The 20,978-nt window shown below is 38.5% G+C and overlaps 1 protein-coding gene across 1 annotated transcript; it reads left to right on the plus strand.

The window, feature by feature from the left end:
• The first annotated feature begins 2,089 nt into the window (after nucleotides 1–2,089).
• Nucleotides 2,090–19,906, plus strand: vapal (VAMP (vesicle-associated membrane protein)-associated protein A, like). Its single transcript, XM_020630371.3, has 6 exons — nucleotides 2,090–2,285; nucleotides 9,640–9,792; nucleotides 12,609–12,712; nucleotides 14,760–14,840; nucleotides 17,367–17,546; nucleotides 18,863–19,906. The coding sequence occupies exons 1-6, from the start codon at nucleotides 2,105–2,107 to the stop codon at nucleotides 19,022–19,024; spliced, it is 861 nt and encodes a 286-aa protein (XP_020486027.2). The 5' UTR covers nucleotides 2,090–2,104; the 3' UTR covers nucleotides 19,025–19,906.
• Nucleotides 19,907–20,978: the final 1,072 nt, after the last annotated feature.

Here is a 20,978-nt window from a genome sequence, read left to right on the forward strand (position 1 = left end):
GTTGTAATATGCCTATATAATGCAATTAGAATGTAATTTACTGCTCTGTATTACTATAAAGGGAGTTGAGGGTTGATGTAATAAGTTAAGGTTCTCTTGTTTTTAACACATTAACTTAATGTGTATCCAGTGGTGTAGTGCAGGTTATACACAGGTATACGGAGTATTCCCACTTATTTTTCAGTTTCCATAGGGTATACACTTCTAAATCTCCTCTGATTTACACCATTGATTGATGTACAATATTCAGTAGTTTGCTGCAATTTCTTCCCTGATGGTGAAGGGATGGCCCTCCTTTCTCTGTCTCTAATTGGCTAATACACACAAACTAAATGTAGGAGTAGGCTAGTCTTACATGTGCTGTTTATAACAGGCTGTTTATCCTCTGATGGACGGGCCACTTACAAAAAACATTTTTGGGAAAAATTAAGAGTATACCCACTACTTCTTTAAGCACCACCACTACAATCTATTGTCTATCTAACAGTGATCAGATCTTTTCTTTTTTTTTAACTTCTCTTTATTGGGGTTTTTTCTTTTTTCAAATACAGGAAAAAAACAAACAAACAATCTGAGGCATGTTTATTAATACCTCAAACAACACAAAAAACTCAATGATAATAAATAAATAAAAAGATAAGATATAAAAAACACAAGTAAAAAACAAATATAATACCAAAATAATAAGATAAAAAGATTTAAATAGTAATAATAATACAACTTGGAGGATGTCTAGTGCTCTGGATTTTACTAAATTATTATTTTTTCCTGGGGTTGTTTTTGTTATAGTCGTCTATAAATGGCTGCCATATTAAGTAAAACAGATTTATCTTTCCTCTCAGGGTAAACTTTATTTTTTCTAACTGCAAATGCTTAATTACATCATTCATTAAAGCTTGATAAACTGGAGGATTTTTTTGTTTCCAGTTCAGCAGAATTCTTCTTTTTGCTAACAGCGTAACAGTGATGAGATCTTTTAATAAGTTGGAAGATGACTGAAATGAACAAAAACTACACAACAGCAAAAAACAGGTAGGCTAAGAAGGATATATTAAGATCCAGAATATTCTAGGATTCATTTTGAATCGATGAGCTGCGTGTTTTCATAGTAGATTTTGGCCATGTCCATATGATAATAACACAGGGGTGCAAACTCATCAGGGATGAAAAAGGTGACATGTATCCAAACCTCCGAGGGGGGTCCGGGGGCATGCTCCCCCTGGAAGATTTATTTTAAATATCAGCTTTAAAATGTGAATTTACAGATGATTTTAGCATTCAGACCGACTAAAGATGCAGTGCAAACAACAAGAAAAACACAATTGCTTGTCTATATCTATGTTCTGTTTTAACTTTTTGATAAAGCTTCAGTGAAACATAAAAAAAACCCTATTAACCTGATGTTTTGCTCCTGCTGGCCAAACAGTTAATTAATTTAAGACTTTTGAACACGAAAATATAATCCCTCCATTCCCCCTCAAACCCCCACACTGGACTGTAAAATACAACATAACATACATCACAAACGTGCAATATATTTATCTGTATAGCAATTTCACTCATAGCTTTTCTTTTTATATCTATTTATATCTGCACCTTATTTTTTTCTGTGAATACTTGCTGCTGTTTTTTATCCTGCAATAACGAGTCAAATGCAACGAAATGTCGTTCTTATCTGCACTGTGAAGTACAAGTTTGGATGACAATAAAGAAAGTCAAAGTGAATGAATCACACAAATGACCTATTTGGGATCCAAAACGGTGAATTTCGCCGAAAGGTGACACGTTTGCACCCCTGATAACATTATGTTGACATGTGATGTAAAATGTATGAACTAACTGGAAGTAAAGGACAATTAATACTTATTCTCACATGCTTTGTCAAAGTGCATTTCCTCAAACACTGACCAATCAAAGTGACATTTACCAGACTGCTCTTTCAGTATTTCATAAGGAGTTATTTCTCTTCCCATGTATTTCACTCAGTACACTTAGTTCACATCTGTTTACAGTCTATGGTTCACACACTTCACCATAATCACATCAGTTGCAGAGCCACGAGGGCGCGCAACAGGGCTGTGCGCGTTCCAGTATTAGTACCCACATGCTCGCTCTCACAGCTCAGTCAGCGTTTGACTCAGTAGTGGCAGCCACAGGATCCAGGATTTTCCACTTGTTAGTTACACTCCCCGATACCGAAATCAAGTGCATCCCTTTCAGCTTAAAAATGTCAAAGTTGGATCAGATCCTTGTTCTTGACCCTCCCGTCGACCTCAAATTCAAAGGTAGGTGAATCCAACATTGTCTCAAACGCGTGAAATGTCCAGCGCGCTAAACACAGCAGCGGCGGCGGCGGTGGTGGAGTATTAACCTGACTGCAAGGTTTTTCACGGTCCCCTCCAGCGAATTTTCCCCTGCTTGCTAACTCGCTAGCATTCACCGCCATTTTAAGTTAGCAACACAAAAAGGGGACAAGACGGGGGCCGCTGAAATCCTCGTCCTGTAGTGACGTGGATAGCCCGGCGTGGCGTGCTTCTTTTGACCGCCTGCCATTCGCGACCCGCTGCCTGACAACACCCAGCGGAGAGGTGGGAGACTGTAAAGGGGGGGAGGGGGGCATTTTCATTGCAAATTGGGTGAAAATGAACACGCAAAAAGCTGCATGTTTACAAGTGCTCTGACTTCTTCAGTAGCAGCATTAGCTTCCTACTATTGCTGCTTCGTAGTGTTAGCAGGTAGCAAAGTGTTGTTTCCTCCCGGGGCTCAGCCCTGTTACCGCTTACAACCCGGACGTATATATATATAATATATGCAAGGAAATCAACTTTATTTGGGGAGAAATGTAGCCTCAGACCTGGCACACACCTGACACACACATCTCCTATGTGAAGCCTTGTGAAGTAACATACAGTTGCTATGGCAAACTTTTAACTATAACAACCAGCAGACTCAGCTTTAGGGAACATTTAGTACCAAGCCCAGCCAGCTATCTCCACTTAGCTCAGGTAAAAAAAACAGCTATCTCCACTTAGCTCAGGTAAAAAAACAGCTATCTCCACTTAGCTCAGGTAAAAAAAACAGCTATCTCCACTTAGCTCAGGTAAAAAAAACAGATATCTCCACTTAGCTCAGGTAAAAAAAACCCAGCTATCTCCACTTAGCTCAGGTAAAACATGTTGACTGACAACATTGTTCTCACAACCACGGGCACAGAAAAGTAACCCACTGATTGCTCACCTGGCAGTGATAGCCATCAATGATGTGTCAGTGAACCTTTGACTGATCATGGCTGTGCAAACACAAGTTGACATGCAGCTTAATTGCACAATTAAATCTCTTTTATTGAGGCCATAGTTTAAATTACCCACTTTGGTATGATTTTTATCAGTTTTTGTCATTTAAAGACCACTAATGAACACTTACCAATAAAACTGTATTGAGCTGAATTATGTTATTATTATTATTTCTTTTTTGTTATTCTACTCTATTATTATGTGGGCGGCTTGTGGCTCAGTTGGTAGAGTCGTCGCCTCCCAACCAGACGTTCGAGGGTTCGATCCCCAACTGAGCAACACGTCCAATGTGTCCTTGGGCAAGACACTTAACCCCGCATTGCTCCCTCTGCTTCGGTGGCGGTGTATGAATGCATTAGTGTTGTACCCTACTCTATGATGTACGTCGATAAAAGCGTCTGCTAAGTGAATTGTAACATTATTATTATTATTATTATCTAATCTGCCATACTACTCTAAGACAATCCCAGCAGTTCATTAGAGTCAGAATTATTCTCTTTATTTCTTATATTTGTCTCAGTTACTAGTCTCTTGTCTTGTAGAGACTAGGCGCTGTTTTATTGTTGCTGAATGCACCACTGTCAGAAAACCAAGAATCTTTCAGCTCATTGTGTTGCTGATCTGAAAGGCTGATTGTCAAGTGCGGACTAGGTATGAGCTGATACTACTGATAACAGCCTTGACTTGACAAATTGTCAGAAAGGTCATGGGTTCAAATACCAGACAAACTGTATAGCTTTGTGTTTGGAAAAAGTCACTGACATGTTATGGTCTCCTGTGTTAAGATGGATTTGTCATATCTTAACATGTCATTACACAGTTCAGATCATACACCTGGAATATCACAGGGTGGAAACATGCACAGGCTGTCTCATGATGAACCTTGCAAACCCATGATCACTACCTGTACTTTCAGAGGGTTTTCGGAAGTTAAGACGTTTGCAAGATGCACAAAATGCCAGTCAGTGACATATGAAAAAGTTTCTGTTAAAAAACAGTAAAGCTCACGGAGAGTTGTTTTCAAAAGGATGGTAGGATTTTTATTTAATTTAAAGAGCAAACTCAACTTTATATAAGTTGCTGCAACAGGTATTTAAACTATTTGGCTCAGCTCTTTAAGCCGTATAACTTTACACAAAGGATTGAAAATGGGGGGCAACAGAAAACCCAATATATTTCATGTGTCCTTCAGCTGAACCTGTAATTGATATCCTGTCTGATGTCAGAGACGTGGTCCATCATAATCTGATCATGGACCTCTTCATTGAACCTGATGAGGAGGTCCAAGAACCTGATTAAGAAATTCTGCTCTAATTAAACTTATGCTGTTTACTGAACAGTCACATGGTCTACATTTCTTCCAACATTTAACATAATTTTTACACTGTAATAGAATCATGACTCTAAACCGCAAGACTATATCAAAAGTAACACTGACACTTATGATCATTGATTGATAATAGTTCTACCTTGCAACCTGTTCTGTGACATTTTTTAAAAATGTTTTGGCCCCAATAATTGTTAACCTCCTGTGTATGAACTAGCTTTAAATTGACTGCTCAATTGCTCTAATCAAAGGGAAGGGATAACTCCATTTGGAAGATTGTAGAGAAACACAGTCAAATGAAACGGTTCCTGCTCCGTCTTTGAGAAGCAATACGAGGAGAAGGAAGATGACCACTGCTCCTTCACTGTCACAGAGGCCGAGCTAAATCGGTCCGCCTGTATCTGAGAGCTGGTCTCTTTTAGAGCCTCTGCTGGGATTCCTCCAGCAAGCTAGAGGGGGCAGCCCTCCTTTCCTTGGCTGGTATTTTTAGAATAGGACTGGCCTGGGGGACCCTAACTCGGCGTACATGCAACAAGATGAGAGAGACGGTGCTAACACTGCTTGAGCAAAGGTGGCAACTCAAGAGTTAGGCAGTGGATGCAGGATATGTGGGTGTAGATCTGATGCGCACAACTTCTTTTCCAGTGTTGTATCCAAGGCAGTCTTGGTTTGAGTATTGCTCACAGTGTAAAAAAACCCCACATGAGTTACAATTCATCTCAGTCACCCTTGTATTCTTTTTGCTGATGCTGTTACTTTGTGTTCTGAGAGCTGGTTGTGTTTATTGAGTATTATGTGACAGAGGAGGGTTTGATAAATAACCTGACTCATCCCCACCTCCTTAAGGAGTGTTGCTCCACTTCATAGTTGCTTATGTTGGCTGCATTAGCCAAAAGTTTCCCTTTCAGATACACTTTATTTTAGTGTTTCTTAACGTCAGTACAGGATATCAGAAATAGAGCCTCAGGTGTTGTGTTGACTGATTTCGGCCTATGTGAGATGTTTAAGAAACAGCTTTATGGTTTTAAATATGCTCTCATTTAATAACTTTTTTAAAGAATGTAAAAATGTATATCATAAGTGAAATACAAGAAACATGGCTGGGGAATAATTGAGAATATTATCACATATTGTCCCACAGAGTGAACTCTGACTTCATGTCTGCAGCTCATGACATCACAGTTGAGCAGACGGTAGTCCGCAGTCCGCATTAGAGCTATGGTTATGACACATACACTTGCATACAGTCATTTATTAAAGAAAGTTCCCCTAAGCATATTTGCATAGTAATATCTGTATACAACTGTTGCTAACCATACACTGTAAATAAATATGGAGGAAGCCTGAGTGATGTCAGCCATTGGTTACTGAAGGGGCCTGTGGAAGCCCGTCTATGGCGGTCGCCATGCTGGAAATACTGTCTCAGCCTAACTCTCAGTCAACCTAACACCAGGCTGGCGCTGAGGTTTTAAGTCTCCTGACAAATGGCTACACAGCGCCCGCCAATCAGTCAGGTCAGCCACCTGCCTTATTATCAAGAACTCTAAACCTTTATAAAATCAAAACAGATGAGTTATAACTGACTCCCGGTACAGATTGTGCCCATAAAGACATGCCATATTTAGACCAATTTAGTTTTTTTGCAACCAGCTGTAAACATGTGCAATTCTGTTATAAAAACTGGTATTTTTGAACGGGTGTGTCGTGTGTGTGACACTGAGGCTCCTGCAGGACTCGATGAATTGCAGGTTTTTGTACGTTCGCGAAGGTTTCCTGCTTGGTGCTCATCCATAGAGAAAAAATGTATATCCAGTACGGCCCAACTATAGTTGTTGTGATTTCCCTCCTTATATTGCTGTATAAGTTTGACTTGTAAAATCTGTATTAGTCAGAGTCTTTCAGGCAAATCACTTTCACATACCTTTTATTCCTCACTTATTCAAAACATCTGAAAGATAACTTTATCATCTCAAGAATTCAACGTGTGTGATTGGGGTAAATTTAATGCACATAAATTTACTGTACAACAACATCATTGTCATAAATATGACAGACAATTTTCAGGGTATTTATTAAAACGGCCATGAGTGTATGATTTGCATTTAAAATGATTGGCACAGTTGTTGGGTATGGCAAATGTGGGACTAAAGGCTATGTATTTGTCCTCTTCTAGCACAGGCTAGAAAACAACATAATTTGTACAGTTATAAATACAACTTTATGGCTTGTTTTCTCTACCATTGGCCTCTTGAAAGCTACACAGGAATCGGTTGGACACAAATTGTAAAAACAGATATCATATGATGCAGACTCTGTGCATGTGACAAAAGGTTTTTCAGGTTTGTAGGAATGCCTTTGTGATGCACCTGTTCTGAAAACAACACCCAACTCAACTCATCATCATAATATGTTAGCTTTAGCTGGGTGGAGCCACTCCAATCTGGTCCTGTAATGCTTTTTATCTCTCCAACTGCTGGGAGTGAAGGAAGGCTGAACGGAGGCTGTATGCACTACAAAACAACAATCGAACGTTCTACTTCTTGTTGATTTGACCAAGGAAAATGAATGAAAACATCAAGAAACTTAAAATTAGTTTACCCTACAGACAACTTGGTTATCTTTACACATTTTATTACTAGTCATGTAACTCAGGGCTTAAGAAAAGCCTGACTATTATTTTTAAGAGATCATTCAGAAATATTATCTCAAAATAGACATTTGAACCCCACATTTATCAGGTCATACATTTTTTTTTTATTTCACACACAAATCTTTTTTTTTGTTGACTCTTTCCCTCCCATAAGAACGAGTACATATTGGGGATGTCAAAGATAAAACAGAAGACTTTATATCAGACTTCAGAATCCTACTCAAGCAGTGTTAGTCCATGCCACCATTTGTTCAGCCTTAAACTGTTAAACAAGGTTTTGGTAAATTAAAGCTCTGTCCCATTTTAAAGGGTCATTGATGTGTTCCTCAAAGGATCAGAGGGCAAAGCTCACACACACTAAAAAAGGCCAATTAAGAGTTTGTTTGTTTCCTTAAAGCTTGACATTCCAGAGTTTCACGATTATTTTATATATAACAACTGGGTTGGGAATTCTTTTTTATAACTGGTTGTGATGACAGACTGACAAGTAGTTGCTAATAGCTCTCTGCTAGGAGTGGCCCTTTTCTGCCTTTCAAAGATTGACTCACCGTTTTAGTTTTCTAGAGTAAGTATCTGGTAATATTGAACTTTTGTTAATTTGCAGGTATCAGAGTATACACATACCTCTCCTGTTGGCTTGTGAATATTTATATATAATATATATATATATAAGACATTAATTAACTTGCCATGTGAATAGCAGTCAGTCTTGTTGTTTGATCTTACCATAAAAGCAAGATGGCCGACCACGGGGCTGAGAAACCGATTACCCTTTAGTAACCTGGTTTGTATCATTTAACTGCTGCTAAATCTTCAACCTGAGATGTTGTGAACGAGCTACAAGATCCCTACTTTCCACAAGCGCGGTTAGCTATTCTTAAATGCTATGTATTCTTAAATACTCTGTTCAACTATTACAAATAGAATCTGATTCTGTGGGAAGCACAATTGTTAGCTTGTTGATTTAGCAGCTAATGAATTGTCCTTGAGCATTGACTGTATAGCTTTGATGACTTAGTGTTATAGCTCTTCTTCTACTATCCAGCTCCACCCTTTCTTTGAAATAGGATCACGTCTGGCCCAGAAAAACACAACATGGCAAAGACAAACTAATGGATGACCTCAAGGTGGCTACGTCCAGTATTTATACAGTCTCTGATTCAAACTTCTGGAAAATACCACCAAGATTAGTTTACCATGAATTTTATGAATAGAATTTTGGAAATTGAAATAAACTCTTGATGGGCAACAGGCAAGCAGTGCAGCAGGTCAAATCAGACCTCAGTCGTGGCAATGCGGTTATGTCTAACCAGGTATCATGGGACGTATTTTTCTCCGTCTACCAGTCTAATTGTGCTCAATCAGATTGTGGATACTTCTGACTTGGCTTGAAGTTTTGTTTTTGACATGTTATGACTTTGAAAAGCTGGATAATGCTGACGGTTAGGGACCTAATTTGGCGAAGGCTCTGTCACAAGATGGAGGCCAAACTGTTGATCTCCTGATATACTTTGACCTGAGTCAGAGTGAACTTGTAACATATATGCATCATCTTTGACACAAATGAAACTTCATACTACTTTAACACGCTTTGCAGTTAAAGGTAGTTTGTCAATTTTAATTCACATGGTTTGCACGGTCAAAGCTATCAAATGATAAAGTACGTTGTTTGTATCGCAAAGACAATTAAAAGAGGAACATCTCTCTAAACAAAGTAATGCAGATGTCTGAACAGTGAGGAACTTCTTCTTAGAGTAAAAATATTAACTATTATAGTTGTGTAAATGAAATAATACTGGTAATATATTCACATTCTGCCTACTATGATCCTCATTTGTTCCCTGTTCTCGGGTGAGATGAGGTAAAACTGTCCTGAAATACTGTTTGAAGCCAGAAACTTCACTATTTAATTAGTCCTTTTAATCATACACGCCTAATTGTGTTGCTCCATGATGGTTTTTCAACTAGTCCTTTCAGAAATTCCTTTAAGACTCTTGCACTGAAACACTACTGGACCTCTATGTCTTCAAGGCAGGAATACATTTTAACCTGAAAAATAGGATTCCCCCTATATCTGCTGTGTCATCAGCATGTTTGATATTCGGAAATTCAGCCAGTTCACTCAAAAAATTGCCTTTCTTGCAAATTCCAGCATTTTTTTTTTTAATCTCTTCTGCAACTCTGCTGTGGTGAACTTTGTTCTGGATGTGCTGCCAGAAAAATGTTCTTCTACTTCTTAATCATATGTAACTGTACATTTTTTTTTGGGGAGAAATCTGCTGTAGTGCTGCTGTGTCGGTATGCACAGCGGACGAGTGTACTCCAAAGTACAGAAGCACTTTTTCACTTTTGTATTCTGTGTCCATCAGGTCCTTTCACAGATGTAGTCACCACGAACCTCAAATTGAAGAACCCTTCTGACAGAAGAGTGTGTTTCAAAGTGAAGACGACCGCACCGCGCAGGTACTGTGTACGGCCAAACAGCGGGGTCATCGATCCAGGAGCAACTGTCATTATCTCCGGTATGTTTTCACTTATTTAATTTCTTTTGAGATCTGTGAACCGAAATTCCCTTTGACCCAAAAAGTTTTGTTGCTGATTTGGAGGGACAGTGGGGAACCTTTGTTGGAAAACTAGGTCAGGAAGATGGAGCGTGATTTCCTCGTAGGTCAACAAAGCAACATACGAAGTTTAAGCTGAGGTGTCAAAGCACCAAGCTGGGATTTTTGGATGTAGTGTCATCAAGCCCCCTGCTGAGCTCCGACATGCGGACAGCAGAGGATCAGGAGAAAGACGCTGCAGCTGCATCAAACATGCTTAAAACGCAGCTTACTTTCATAAAAACAGGAGGGGAAAACATTTTTTATAAATCACACCGAACAGCCAATTTCACGATATTCTGCGTTTTAAAGTTTTCATTTTCAATTCTGTGATTCCGTCTTTGTTTTCCTCAATGTGAAAATCATAGGGCCCGAATACTGAAGTAGAAGTAGACTTTTAAAAGTCTCAAACAGAGGCCGAGCTACAACCTTCTTCTGTCTTCACCATGAAGTGATCTGCAGATTAGTTTGATTTATTTATTGTGATCAATGTTTTATTTGATCAGTCTTTGCTCATGTGCAGGCAAACACATAAAACAAAAGACATATGCAGATATGTATATTAATCCATTTATCAGTTAATTTAATTAATGAAATGCCGAAAAAAGTCATCACAACTTTCCCAAAGCTGTACATTACTCCATCAAATAGTTGTTTTTTCTGACCAAAAGCCCAAACCATAAATACTCAAACAAACAAAAAGAAAAGCGGCGCAAAAAAAAAAAAAAAAAAGTGACAAGTATGTTTAATAAAGTATTCAAAACAAATAACACTTTTGCGGGTTTGTTTGCGGAGTCCAGGACAACACTGATGACTGAGGAGGTCGTTGTGGTTGAAGATATATTCCTGAATCATTCTTATGAGTGAAACACACGGGGTGCGTTCAAATTGTCCCTCCTATCTCCTTTCACTATCCACTTTACCTTAACCCTGGGGAAAACGTCATGAGGTTAAGGAAAGATGTCAGGAGAATTCATAAAGGAAATTAGGGAAAGGCGATCTCGTTGCTCTGACAATCCGACCACATTTCCACTAGGCCACGTCATTAAATGCGACGGGCCGGCGGAGGTTAATGACGTGAAACTACAATGTTCCGAAAATGGACTACAAAAAGATCATCTAAAAAACTTTCCCCTGTGCCAGTGAAATAATCCTGATTACCACAAGGTTGGGATTGAAATAAAAGCAATATAGACTACCAGGCTACAAGTAAGAAAAGTGAAACCTTCAGCTTCCTGTCCAATCAGAAATCAACATCAAAATAAGTATGATTGTATGAAATTAATTGTTAAATTAAGACACATAATGTTTTATACAAATGTACAACTGCACAAAGCATTCTTAAGTGAATGAAATATCTTTAATAAAACATGATCTGATAAAAATGTCTCTTATGTTTTTATCCCTCACATGATCTGTGTCACTTTACGGTCATCGTTAATGTTCGTGAACGGTCGGATGCGCGAGTCGCTTTACATGTTGCAGCCGCAAGGAATTGTGGGGCGGCATATCTCATCTCCTTTCGTAAAGGATGGTCCAGTGTATCCTATGCTAAAGGAGGTTATAAAGGAAGCATTGACCCACCTTTCCTTAACTTTTAGAGAAATCGAATTTATCATGGCCGCCACTTAAATGCTTCCGGGTTATTTCACTCAGTTAGGAACCTTCCTAAGCAAAAATGACAATTCGAACGCACCCACGGTGTTCTTTGTTTGTATTATTGAAGGTCATTGAAGTCATGTGCATACCTTGATTTGAAAACTCAAACCATTGATTCAGCTGATTGGCTGCTCATAAACTAACTAGTGTCAATGTGGGAGACAACCTGCCAAAACTAAATATTAGAGAACTGCACAGTGTGAGCTCTGTTTGTCAGAGGACTCAAATGCTGGAGCCACTTTTAGAGCGAAGTTGGCACAAAAATGTCATGTCGTATCAATGTATGTCCTCTAAAATCTGTGTTTTTCGTAGAGTGTAAATGTTGCTTTTGAACTGTAGCATGAGCAAAGGGGTATTAATGAGAGCGACCTGGTGAAACACTTTTTTTTTTATCTGTCGTTAAGGGAGCACTTGGACTCAACATGGCTGCTGCTTCTTGGTTGCTTTATTCATCATGGAGTCTTGTTAAGGACATTTGTCTTGCTCAAATTGTCCTCGGCGCCGTCTGAGGCTATCAAATAAACTTTGAGTTGCATGTTTTAAAATGTGGACCATAAAACACAAAGTTCCTTCCAGCTCTGTCGACAGCTTAAATCAATTCAGTTACACAGTTATCATTCAAAGTACTCGAACACAAACCAGTGAACTGAGCCACTTCTCAGTGTTCAGTGTGTTTTTAATACTCATCATTTACTGAATATAGTTTAATATACCGCAGCTGTTTCATCATTTTATAGTTGTGAATAAAAAGAGCTGTTAGTTAAATTTTTTAATTTTTTTACATTGTACAGTAAAAGTTATAATAAGTAACGTTGAGTAATATGTTATCACTGCTTTACATTTGGAGAAATTAAATAGATTTTCTATCAATAAGTTTGGAGACGGCAAAGTAACCCATGGAAACAACACGACATAGATCAGATGTGAATTAAAATAAAATAAGGGGCTTTAAATTCAGGGAATGTGTGTGTGTTATCACCAGGAAGATATTTGTGATTTGTTATGTTTGATATTTTGTGTGTTTGTGATTTTATATTCCGTGCTCAAGTTGTCTAACATGGTTCATCTTTTGCCTACAGTCATGCTACAGCCGTTTGACTACGACCCCAACGAGAAAAGTAAACACAAATTCATGGTGCAGACCATTTTTGCCCCTCCAAATGTTTCTGATATGGATTCATTGGTGAGTTTTTCTTGAACTTTCTTTTCTTGTAAAGACATTGTTTTGAAGGCTTGGTCGATTTGTGTTAAAAGATAATTTACAGTAATGTTTCATCCTAACCCTTTTGAAGCAGCCTATGGTCTGGCTCTGTATCAGGTCTGAATGTTTGTCCTGCTGCGCTGCAACAGACAGTGACTGGAGTAGACACAGAGCAGGGCATTAAATACAGAATGTCATAGAGGAGTATGTGCTCATTTTTCACACTATTTTAAATATTCTGCAACTTTTTGAATGAAAGTTTTGGAATACTGTGTAATACAAGTTTCACAGCCTGAAGTCAGCCTTGTATTGATTGTCAAATGTTACCCGTCAGAACTAAGACTTTAGATGATCAGTCTCTGAAGCCTTCACAGAACGTTTAGTTTTGTTGTTTGAGTCTCTTTTTTTTAAATCCAGTGTTGTTTTTTGTGAGGTCAGTGGGAATAAGATATAAAACAGCACATTAATTAAATCATATGATGGTAGAGGTATTTAAACCATTTTATTTCCAACACCAACTTTCACTGTATTGTGGTATAAATTGTTATTGACATTGAGTAGTTACACATACCTGCTCTGCTCACACTCTGCCACTGCCAAACATGTCAGAAATTCCTCCGACTGATCGGCAGCAACTGTTTAATCGGTGATCGGCCTCAGTGAATACTGCACTACTCACGCCAGGCGATCGGGCTGATATTTAGCTCGACTTCAGAATGATCAGGTCTAAAGCGTACAGTGTACGCCGGGCTTAAGAAACGATTTGCTAACAATAAGTTGAGAGTAAACAACGATTAAAATGTCCAAACTGTTTGGCAAGAAAAGTGCAGAAGTTATGAATACACCTTATTGGTTGTTGTGGCCCATGAAGTTTCAGTGTTTGATATTCACACAGTTAGAAAAAAGGATTCTTTTAAATTCAAGCTTGAAGCAAATGTTTGCTTCCATAGCTGTGTAAAATAAAATCATACATTGTGTTGTGTTAGAAATCTGTTTCCTTTGAATCATCTGTGTGGGTCCCCACAGTGTTTGCTACATTACTCAGCCGGCCTCCACAAAATAAACAACCCATCCAGTCACAGTGTTGATAGTGATCTCAACCGAGGACTCGTTCATTTCAATCAGAATTATTTTTAGAAGATTGTTTAAGAAAAAAAGCTAAACGATATCTATCCTGACTTTAACATCTCCTGGTATCTCGACAGAGGTAAAATGGAGAAAAAGGTGGATAGAACAAAAGCTTTTGATCATAAGCTTGACTCATCTAATGTAAAAGTATAAAAAGGCAGCTAATGAATGATTTGCATTTTTCATACTGGACATGCTATTTATAAAATCCAGATGTTTACTGGACTTTGATGTGTGTTGTCTTTATCTTTATCTTCATACACTTTTGTTCTTTACCTGTTTTGTAAAGCTCTGTGATGTTGTCATAATTGGCTTGTCCAAAAACAACAAATTAATTTCCCAGTTGTCCACTAGGGGGCAGCAAAAGCTTATTTCTCCAGTCAGTCAAACATGGCCATACCAGTTTTCTGTGTTGATGAACTGGCTGCTCCTGATTCAGAAGCTAAATCCAGGAAGTGTAGGGGAACTTAAATCCATCAAGTTGTTATTTTTACCAGGCTCCATGGCATTATTGAGTTATGAAAAGGAACCTGTGCTTAATTAGCTTTTTTAAAAACCAGCACCTGTTTGTAATTGAGTGTGTAAACCTACAAAAATACTTAGCAACTTTCAGATAAACACATTTCCAAAAGGTTGGAGACACCGTTACAGACCCCAAAAATCATGCAAAATCTATATTCCTGTGAAAAGTCTGGGGCGGTTTTGTGTCTTAAAATTAGACTGGGTGTGTAACTGCTTTTAAATGAAGCTGTGCATGTTTTATGTTGATGTCATGTCTTTATATTAAAGGATGCATTGCATATGAAAAGTATGAAGTAGGTTGTGTGTGGATAGAATCCAGCTGCTAGCAGTTTGACTTTATGAATAACTTTCCCCCCCTTTTTTTCGTCATCTCCACCAGTGGAAAGATGCAAAACCCGATGATCTCATGGATTCCAAGCTGAGATGTGTCTTTGAACTGCCTTCTGAAAACGATAAAATGGTAAGGGACACTGGTACAACGTAAAAACATCCTTCCGTTTCGGATTAGATCACCAAAACAAAAGCAAAAAAACCCATTTCTACTCTTCGACTAGCTGTGACTGTAACTGTGAATTTACAGACGACAACAAATCACCATACATCTCAATAATAATTTATCACAACTGAATTTTCCGCTCTAGTTACACATTGCATGTTTTATTGTTATTGAAATTTTAGCAAACAGATAAACCTGAACTCTCTTTTCATGTAGAAGGTGCTTCTAAAACATCGGTGTACGGCAGTCTGTTGTATAAAAAGCTGCATCATTTCAACACTCGTGTATTAACCTACAAGTGTTGTATTGTAAAAATGAAAAGTGTTGCTTCTGTTTTTTCATTCCCCACTCAGCATCAGAATGATGAACAAGCTGAATCAAAACCGCAGTTTCCCCGTTCTCTATAAGCTGTATACAAAACAGAGATTTATTACAGCTATTGTTATGGATGACATTACTTGATCATCTATAAAAGGATGCCTCTGCACACTGGGAGCCTGTAATAATGATCCCTCAGTGTAAACAGGATTTAGATAAGCAGTGCTACTGGATTCTTCTGCAGGCCCTCACAGATGAGACAAAAACCCCACAAAGCTTTCCAGATTTAACTTGATGCTAAGAAGCTACAGTGTGGATATGTAGACCGCTGAGTCAGCACAGTATCTTCTCTCTACCTAAGCATGTCTATCATGTATGTTATGTGCAACATGTGCGGGATGCCACTCTGTATGATGGATATATAGTGTTGGTTGTAATCTTATAACACTGGAACGCACACAGGATTTAGGATCAGCATTTTTTGAAGTGTGTATAAAGAGCCGAGTGCTTCAATGCCTTTTTTAGTAAATGGACCACATATTTAGAGTGACTTCCCGAGTTTTGTAACCACTCAAAGATCTTCCAATGACATGCACAATCACCCCAAACATTCATACTCATTCACACACTGTGTGACTGCAATCAGGAGAAGGATAGTGCTCAGTATCTCGCCCAATGTCTTAAATTCAGCATGGAGCAGTAGAAGACGTTCTTGTCCTCCTGAGCTACAGTACATCAATGTTTAATGTCAGCTATTAAGAACTGGCAAGTTCTTAAAGCTGGTAGATTAGGTATGTTCCCAGGCCACTCATTTCCTAGTAGGTCAAACAGACATTTAAATCCAGACTAACTGATGAATTTAAAGGTAAGAAAACACTCAGTCAAAGTGGAACACAACTTACTGTAAATGATCTGCCAGGAAACAGTTTTATTGATTTTAATTTGCGGAGTGTGGCTAACGCTAACCGTGCTAGTTACTGAAAAGGTCTTCTACACGCGAAACTGAAACGACATCAAATCTGGTAAGAATCATAATTCTGTTTAGCTTCTTCTACCTTGATGTACAGAAACTTAAAAACATTTAGTGTACATTTAAATGTATGCTTTTGATGTTTAATTACTCTGACTAGATACCTCAAATATAAAAAAACAGAATTGTAGGAACGCCTCAAAGATGTTAACTAAAAGATCTAATAAACATTTTTATTGACTTTATAATGTTGTCTGCTTCTTGGAAGGTTTTTTCAAACTCGGGACGTGTGCTTTTCACTACATGGTTAAACATCATCTCCCTCGCTAGTTGGCAACATAATTACTAGACTGTTAAACTAATGATTCATATTTTGGCCTTCGATGCTGGTAAAAAGTTATGCTCAAACTACAATGCAACCATCCGTCACTGTGACCATAGACTGCCTGTAGCTCCGGTTAATGGGCCTGCCAGTATTTTGTTCTAGAAAATGGAGATAAAGTCGTATTCAGGCTGCGTCAGCTTAAATTGGCATTTCGACCAAGGCAATACGTAATCACATTTAGCTCGGACATGTGGATGTTTCCTGCAGGGAGGACCGCAGGCTGGCAGTGCTAGCGCTGCTAACTTTAGCCACACTGGGCAAACCAAATGACATCATTTACCCAATACCCGCTGACATTTTTAAATAAATTTCGCTCAATTCTGACTGTTTTCTTATCATTATACTACTTGGTTAAAGGGAATTTAAATTTCAGTTTAAACTACTAGAAAACTAGTTGGCATATAGACGTATGAGGAAACTTCTGATCTCTGCTTTTTGTTATTTTGTATGATTTGATTTAAAAACTAGTCGGGTTTTGATAGGTTTCTAAATACATGCCTGACCTGGATTGTTCTGTAAGGGTTAATTGCATCACCTTTGTCTTTGTATTTATTGTCAGGCCTTAAATTCAGTCATTGTTTTATCATTACAAAGCCCCCATGATGTCATGCAATCTGTCCCATAAAACAAAGCCACATCTAACAGGACTTGTGGAGGGATGCATTTCCTCCCTGGTCTCTTTGATCTGATGTTGTGAGTGTCTGGGCCTCGGACAAGGCTGCCTTTCTTTGGCTCAGTCTCCCGTCTAGAGGCTAACCTCCATACTCGACTCAGAGCATGCTGGATCTCACTTTAGTGGTTCTCTCCCTCTGCTCAGAATGACGTGGAGGCGACCAAAGCAGCCCCGGTGATGAACTCTGCGAAGGCCGACCCATCATCAGCCTCTGTGCCTGTCACTGCCTCATTGGACGAGTCGGAGATGAAGAAAGTTCTGGAGAAGTGCAAGAGGCTTCAAGCTGAGATGAATAAGCTGGCTGAGGAGAACCGGCAATTAAAGGTTAGAGGTGTTGATCAGTTATATCCAGGACATGATGACACAATGTGGTTCCCTTGTGCCTGAAATGCATTTATAGAGGTTAAAAAGTAAAAGTAAATGTTAAACCATTGTTTGAACCACCTCAAAGGAAAATAAATAAGAAAGTGTTTCTATGCTCTCGCTGAGATTCAGCCTGACAAACACCAAGCTTTTTCAAGGCCAAATCAAAATTGGGTCAAATATTTAAAACAAAGGAAATGATATTTCATGTGATTTTGTCGAAGGACTCAAACAACAAATGTTACTGTGGCATAATTTTGTGGAGCTATGTTGAGTTACTTCAACACTTGCTTACAAAGAACCCAAAGTCTTGCAGTGCTTTTTTTTTTTTAAATAAAAAGTGAGATCATAAATCTCAATGCCCACAGTAAAAAAAATCACTATGAATTTATCTCTAGTAGTTGTTGAGTGTCCAAATGTTGGTACAATTAGAAGGCCCCCAAAATTTAAATTTGACAGATAATACATGTAGACTTGTTCATTTCTTGCTCAAACATCCATCACGAGTTCAAAGGGACACTTTTGCTCTTAAAGCATCCTATGTAATACATCTCATCAGTGCTAAGGCCAAAGAAGCTCTTTGTATCAAAGAACAGCTGATTGATTTGAGCTTATAGTTGTGCGCCTTTTTCCACCAGGTGATGAGGTAAGTCCACTTGTGTTTTTTTTTTTTTTTAACAAAGCTTTTATAAAATATTTGATGCAGAAAACAGCCGTTGTGCATCTGAAGCATTGATTCATTGCTTTAGTTGAGACACAAGCCCACTTAAGCTCCGTAGATTACTACATTTTGAGCACCGTTTGCAGCCTCATGTAGATGATCTTCACAGTTTAGCCGGAAGTGTTTCACACTAGTTAATGACAGTTAATATTGATAATCTCTTATGTAGGTATTTGTTTGAGAAAGCATTGATGTCCAGTGTCTTTGCAGTCATATCATTGCACATCAGTCCATCATTAAAAAAAAAAAAAAAAAAAAACCTGCTTTCATCTTTCCTCAAAATGGAACTATATCCACTGTATCAGTGATCGGTACATTTTTACCCAGACAAAACCAGTACCTGTTTAAATCACATTTTAGATGAGCTAAACATTACAGAAGCTTGTAGGCAAAGAATGTTTGCTGCTATTAGATGAAGATGCTGCTGCTAGAATTTATATCTGATGACAACAGAGGAATTTATTTTTTTTTATTCAAATGAAGGGGAGTATTTGTGGATGGTTTTAAAGACTAGATGAGATGAATTATGTCTGCTCCTCCTCCTCCTCTGTCACAGGATGAAGGCATTCGAATGAGAAAGGTACCCCGCTCAGACCACATGACATCAAACTCAACCAGCCTCCTCGGCAGAGAATCCAGCACCGCCTCCCTGCCCTCCCTCCTCGTCGTCATAGCAGCCATCTTCATCGGATTCTTCCTAGGGAAGTTCATCTTGTAGACTGGGAGATGCATGCCAGCCGTGTCCCCGTCTCTCCCCCCCCCCCCCCTCCCGCCCTTCCTCCCCCCCTCTTGCTCCCTTCCCCTTCGACTCCGGAATAAAAACAGGCCTGGAAAAACCGAGAAGTCTTTCTGTTGACTTTGCCATATCATTGGTAGTGTGGCCTACAGTGAACACATCTGTACAGCATCATTCGAAGGCGTCGCCTTTTTACAGTCTCACACAGTTAGTACACACAGAGGGTTGAGAAAAGAAAGGCGACACACAAGTGATTGCTCCCCTTTTCTTTTCTTTTGTTGTTGTTTTGTGTTCTGTTCTTTTTAATGGCTGGATTATACAGATTATACGTCGGGACAATGAAAGTTGTATACTATCACTCAAAACGGAGGTTGCACCATGAGTGAACCATGGGCAAGAGGCGGTCATGAAGATTAGGTTTTCTCTCTCTCTCTCTCTCTCTCGCTCTCTGTTGTTTTTAATAGGAATTGAATGGAATGTTAGGTGTCTTGTAAATGTTGTTTTAAATCCTTTTAAACACAGAAAGGACAGAACTTCCATCATAACAACCTTGCTACCTGTTGCTGGATTGCCTCCGAATTAAATTTGTTCAGTTTGTAATTTCTTCTTCTCGTTTTGGGATGTTCAGGTCCAGCTGGGGATTATAGGTGCCTCCTTCTTGTACATTTCTGTCCTTTTTTTTCCCTTTTCCTCTCACAACACCGATACAGACTTTATTATTTTTATTATTATTATTTTTATTATTATAATAATTATTATACAAATCATATATCCCTTGAGGCAAATATTGACTGAAATAAGGTCTCATTCTCAAAATCCTGTCCCATGGTATTAAGCATTGAAAAATAAAAATGAAAAAATGTGGTTTGGATAGCCGTCTTTTCCTGTCTCCCATTCATGATACACCCTCAAACATTCATTATGTATGCCATGAAATAAGGCAGCTCTCTTTGTAAGCCAAGGTTTCTGTCAGTAATACTGCCAGCGTTAAATATTAGATCCTTTTTTTTTTTTTTTTTTTTTTTCTTATTTCTGCAAGGACAAAGTACAAAGAGAGCCGACCGCATGTTTTAATTTCCCTTACAATTCGTTTATTATTGTTTGGCTTTCAGTTGCAAACTGCCAGGACTGGAAAAAAAACAAAACTTGAGTATGTTGGTCAGCCTGAGACGTCCGCTCAGTATTTGGAAAAAAGTCAGCGTTCATTTGTTTTCTTAGATGATTTATTAACTTGATCAATCATTACAGATGTTTGGATCTAAGGAAGCACAGCGTTTTCATTTTTCACTGTTTATAGTTTCATACAGTGAGAAATGGTGCTTGTTACTCTGTATATTTGATGTTGCTCTGCTGAGGTAATGCTGCACATTTTCAGTACATTGGGCATTCTGTAAGGCACAATCGTCTGTAGTCATTTGGCCCCAAACTTCGCTCATTTCAGTATGACGTCTAAAACGCAGCACCGTCTTTACAAGATGCTTATTTTCCCCCCAAAGTGAAACCTGCAATCTTTTCATTAACTCCAGAGTAATATGATTCAATGTGACTCCTCCAGGACGGAGTAGCGTGGGAAAAGACCACTGGACATTTATTTTCTGTTTGGCAGCCGAGAGAGAGAAGTGGAATAACACGTAACATGTTTTACTGCGACTGTACGGCGACAGAGTAACACAAGCTCAATGTTAACTTTATTTAAGTATGAATATTGACTCATTTTTCAACGGATATAAACATGAGGCATCAGTGATTAAAAGGTAAAATACTGGATCTTAAGAAAAAAAGGGTTGAAATGGTGTATAATGATCACTTACAGCAGACAAACTGTAGTGTCAGCACATACCGTGTGATGCATGGTTATTAGAAACTGGAGAACAGAATATGAAATAAATTAGCAACTTTTAAGAAACAATACATTGTCTTTAGCTCTCAGCGTACT

The sequence above is a fragment of the Labrus bergylta genome, chromosome 4 (genome assembly GCF_963930695.1).
Source record: "Labrus bergylta chromosome 4, fLabBer1.1, whole genome shotgun sequence".
NCBI lineage: Eukaryota > Metazoa > Chordata > Actinopteri > Labriformes > Labridae > Labrus > Labrus bergylta.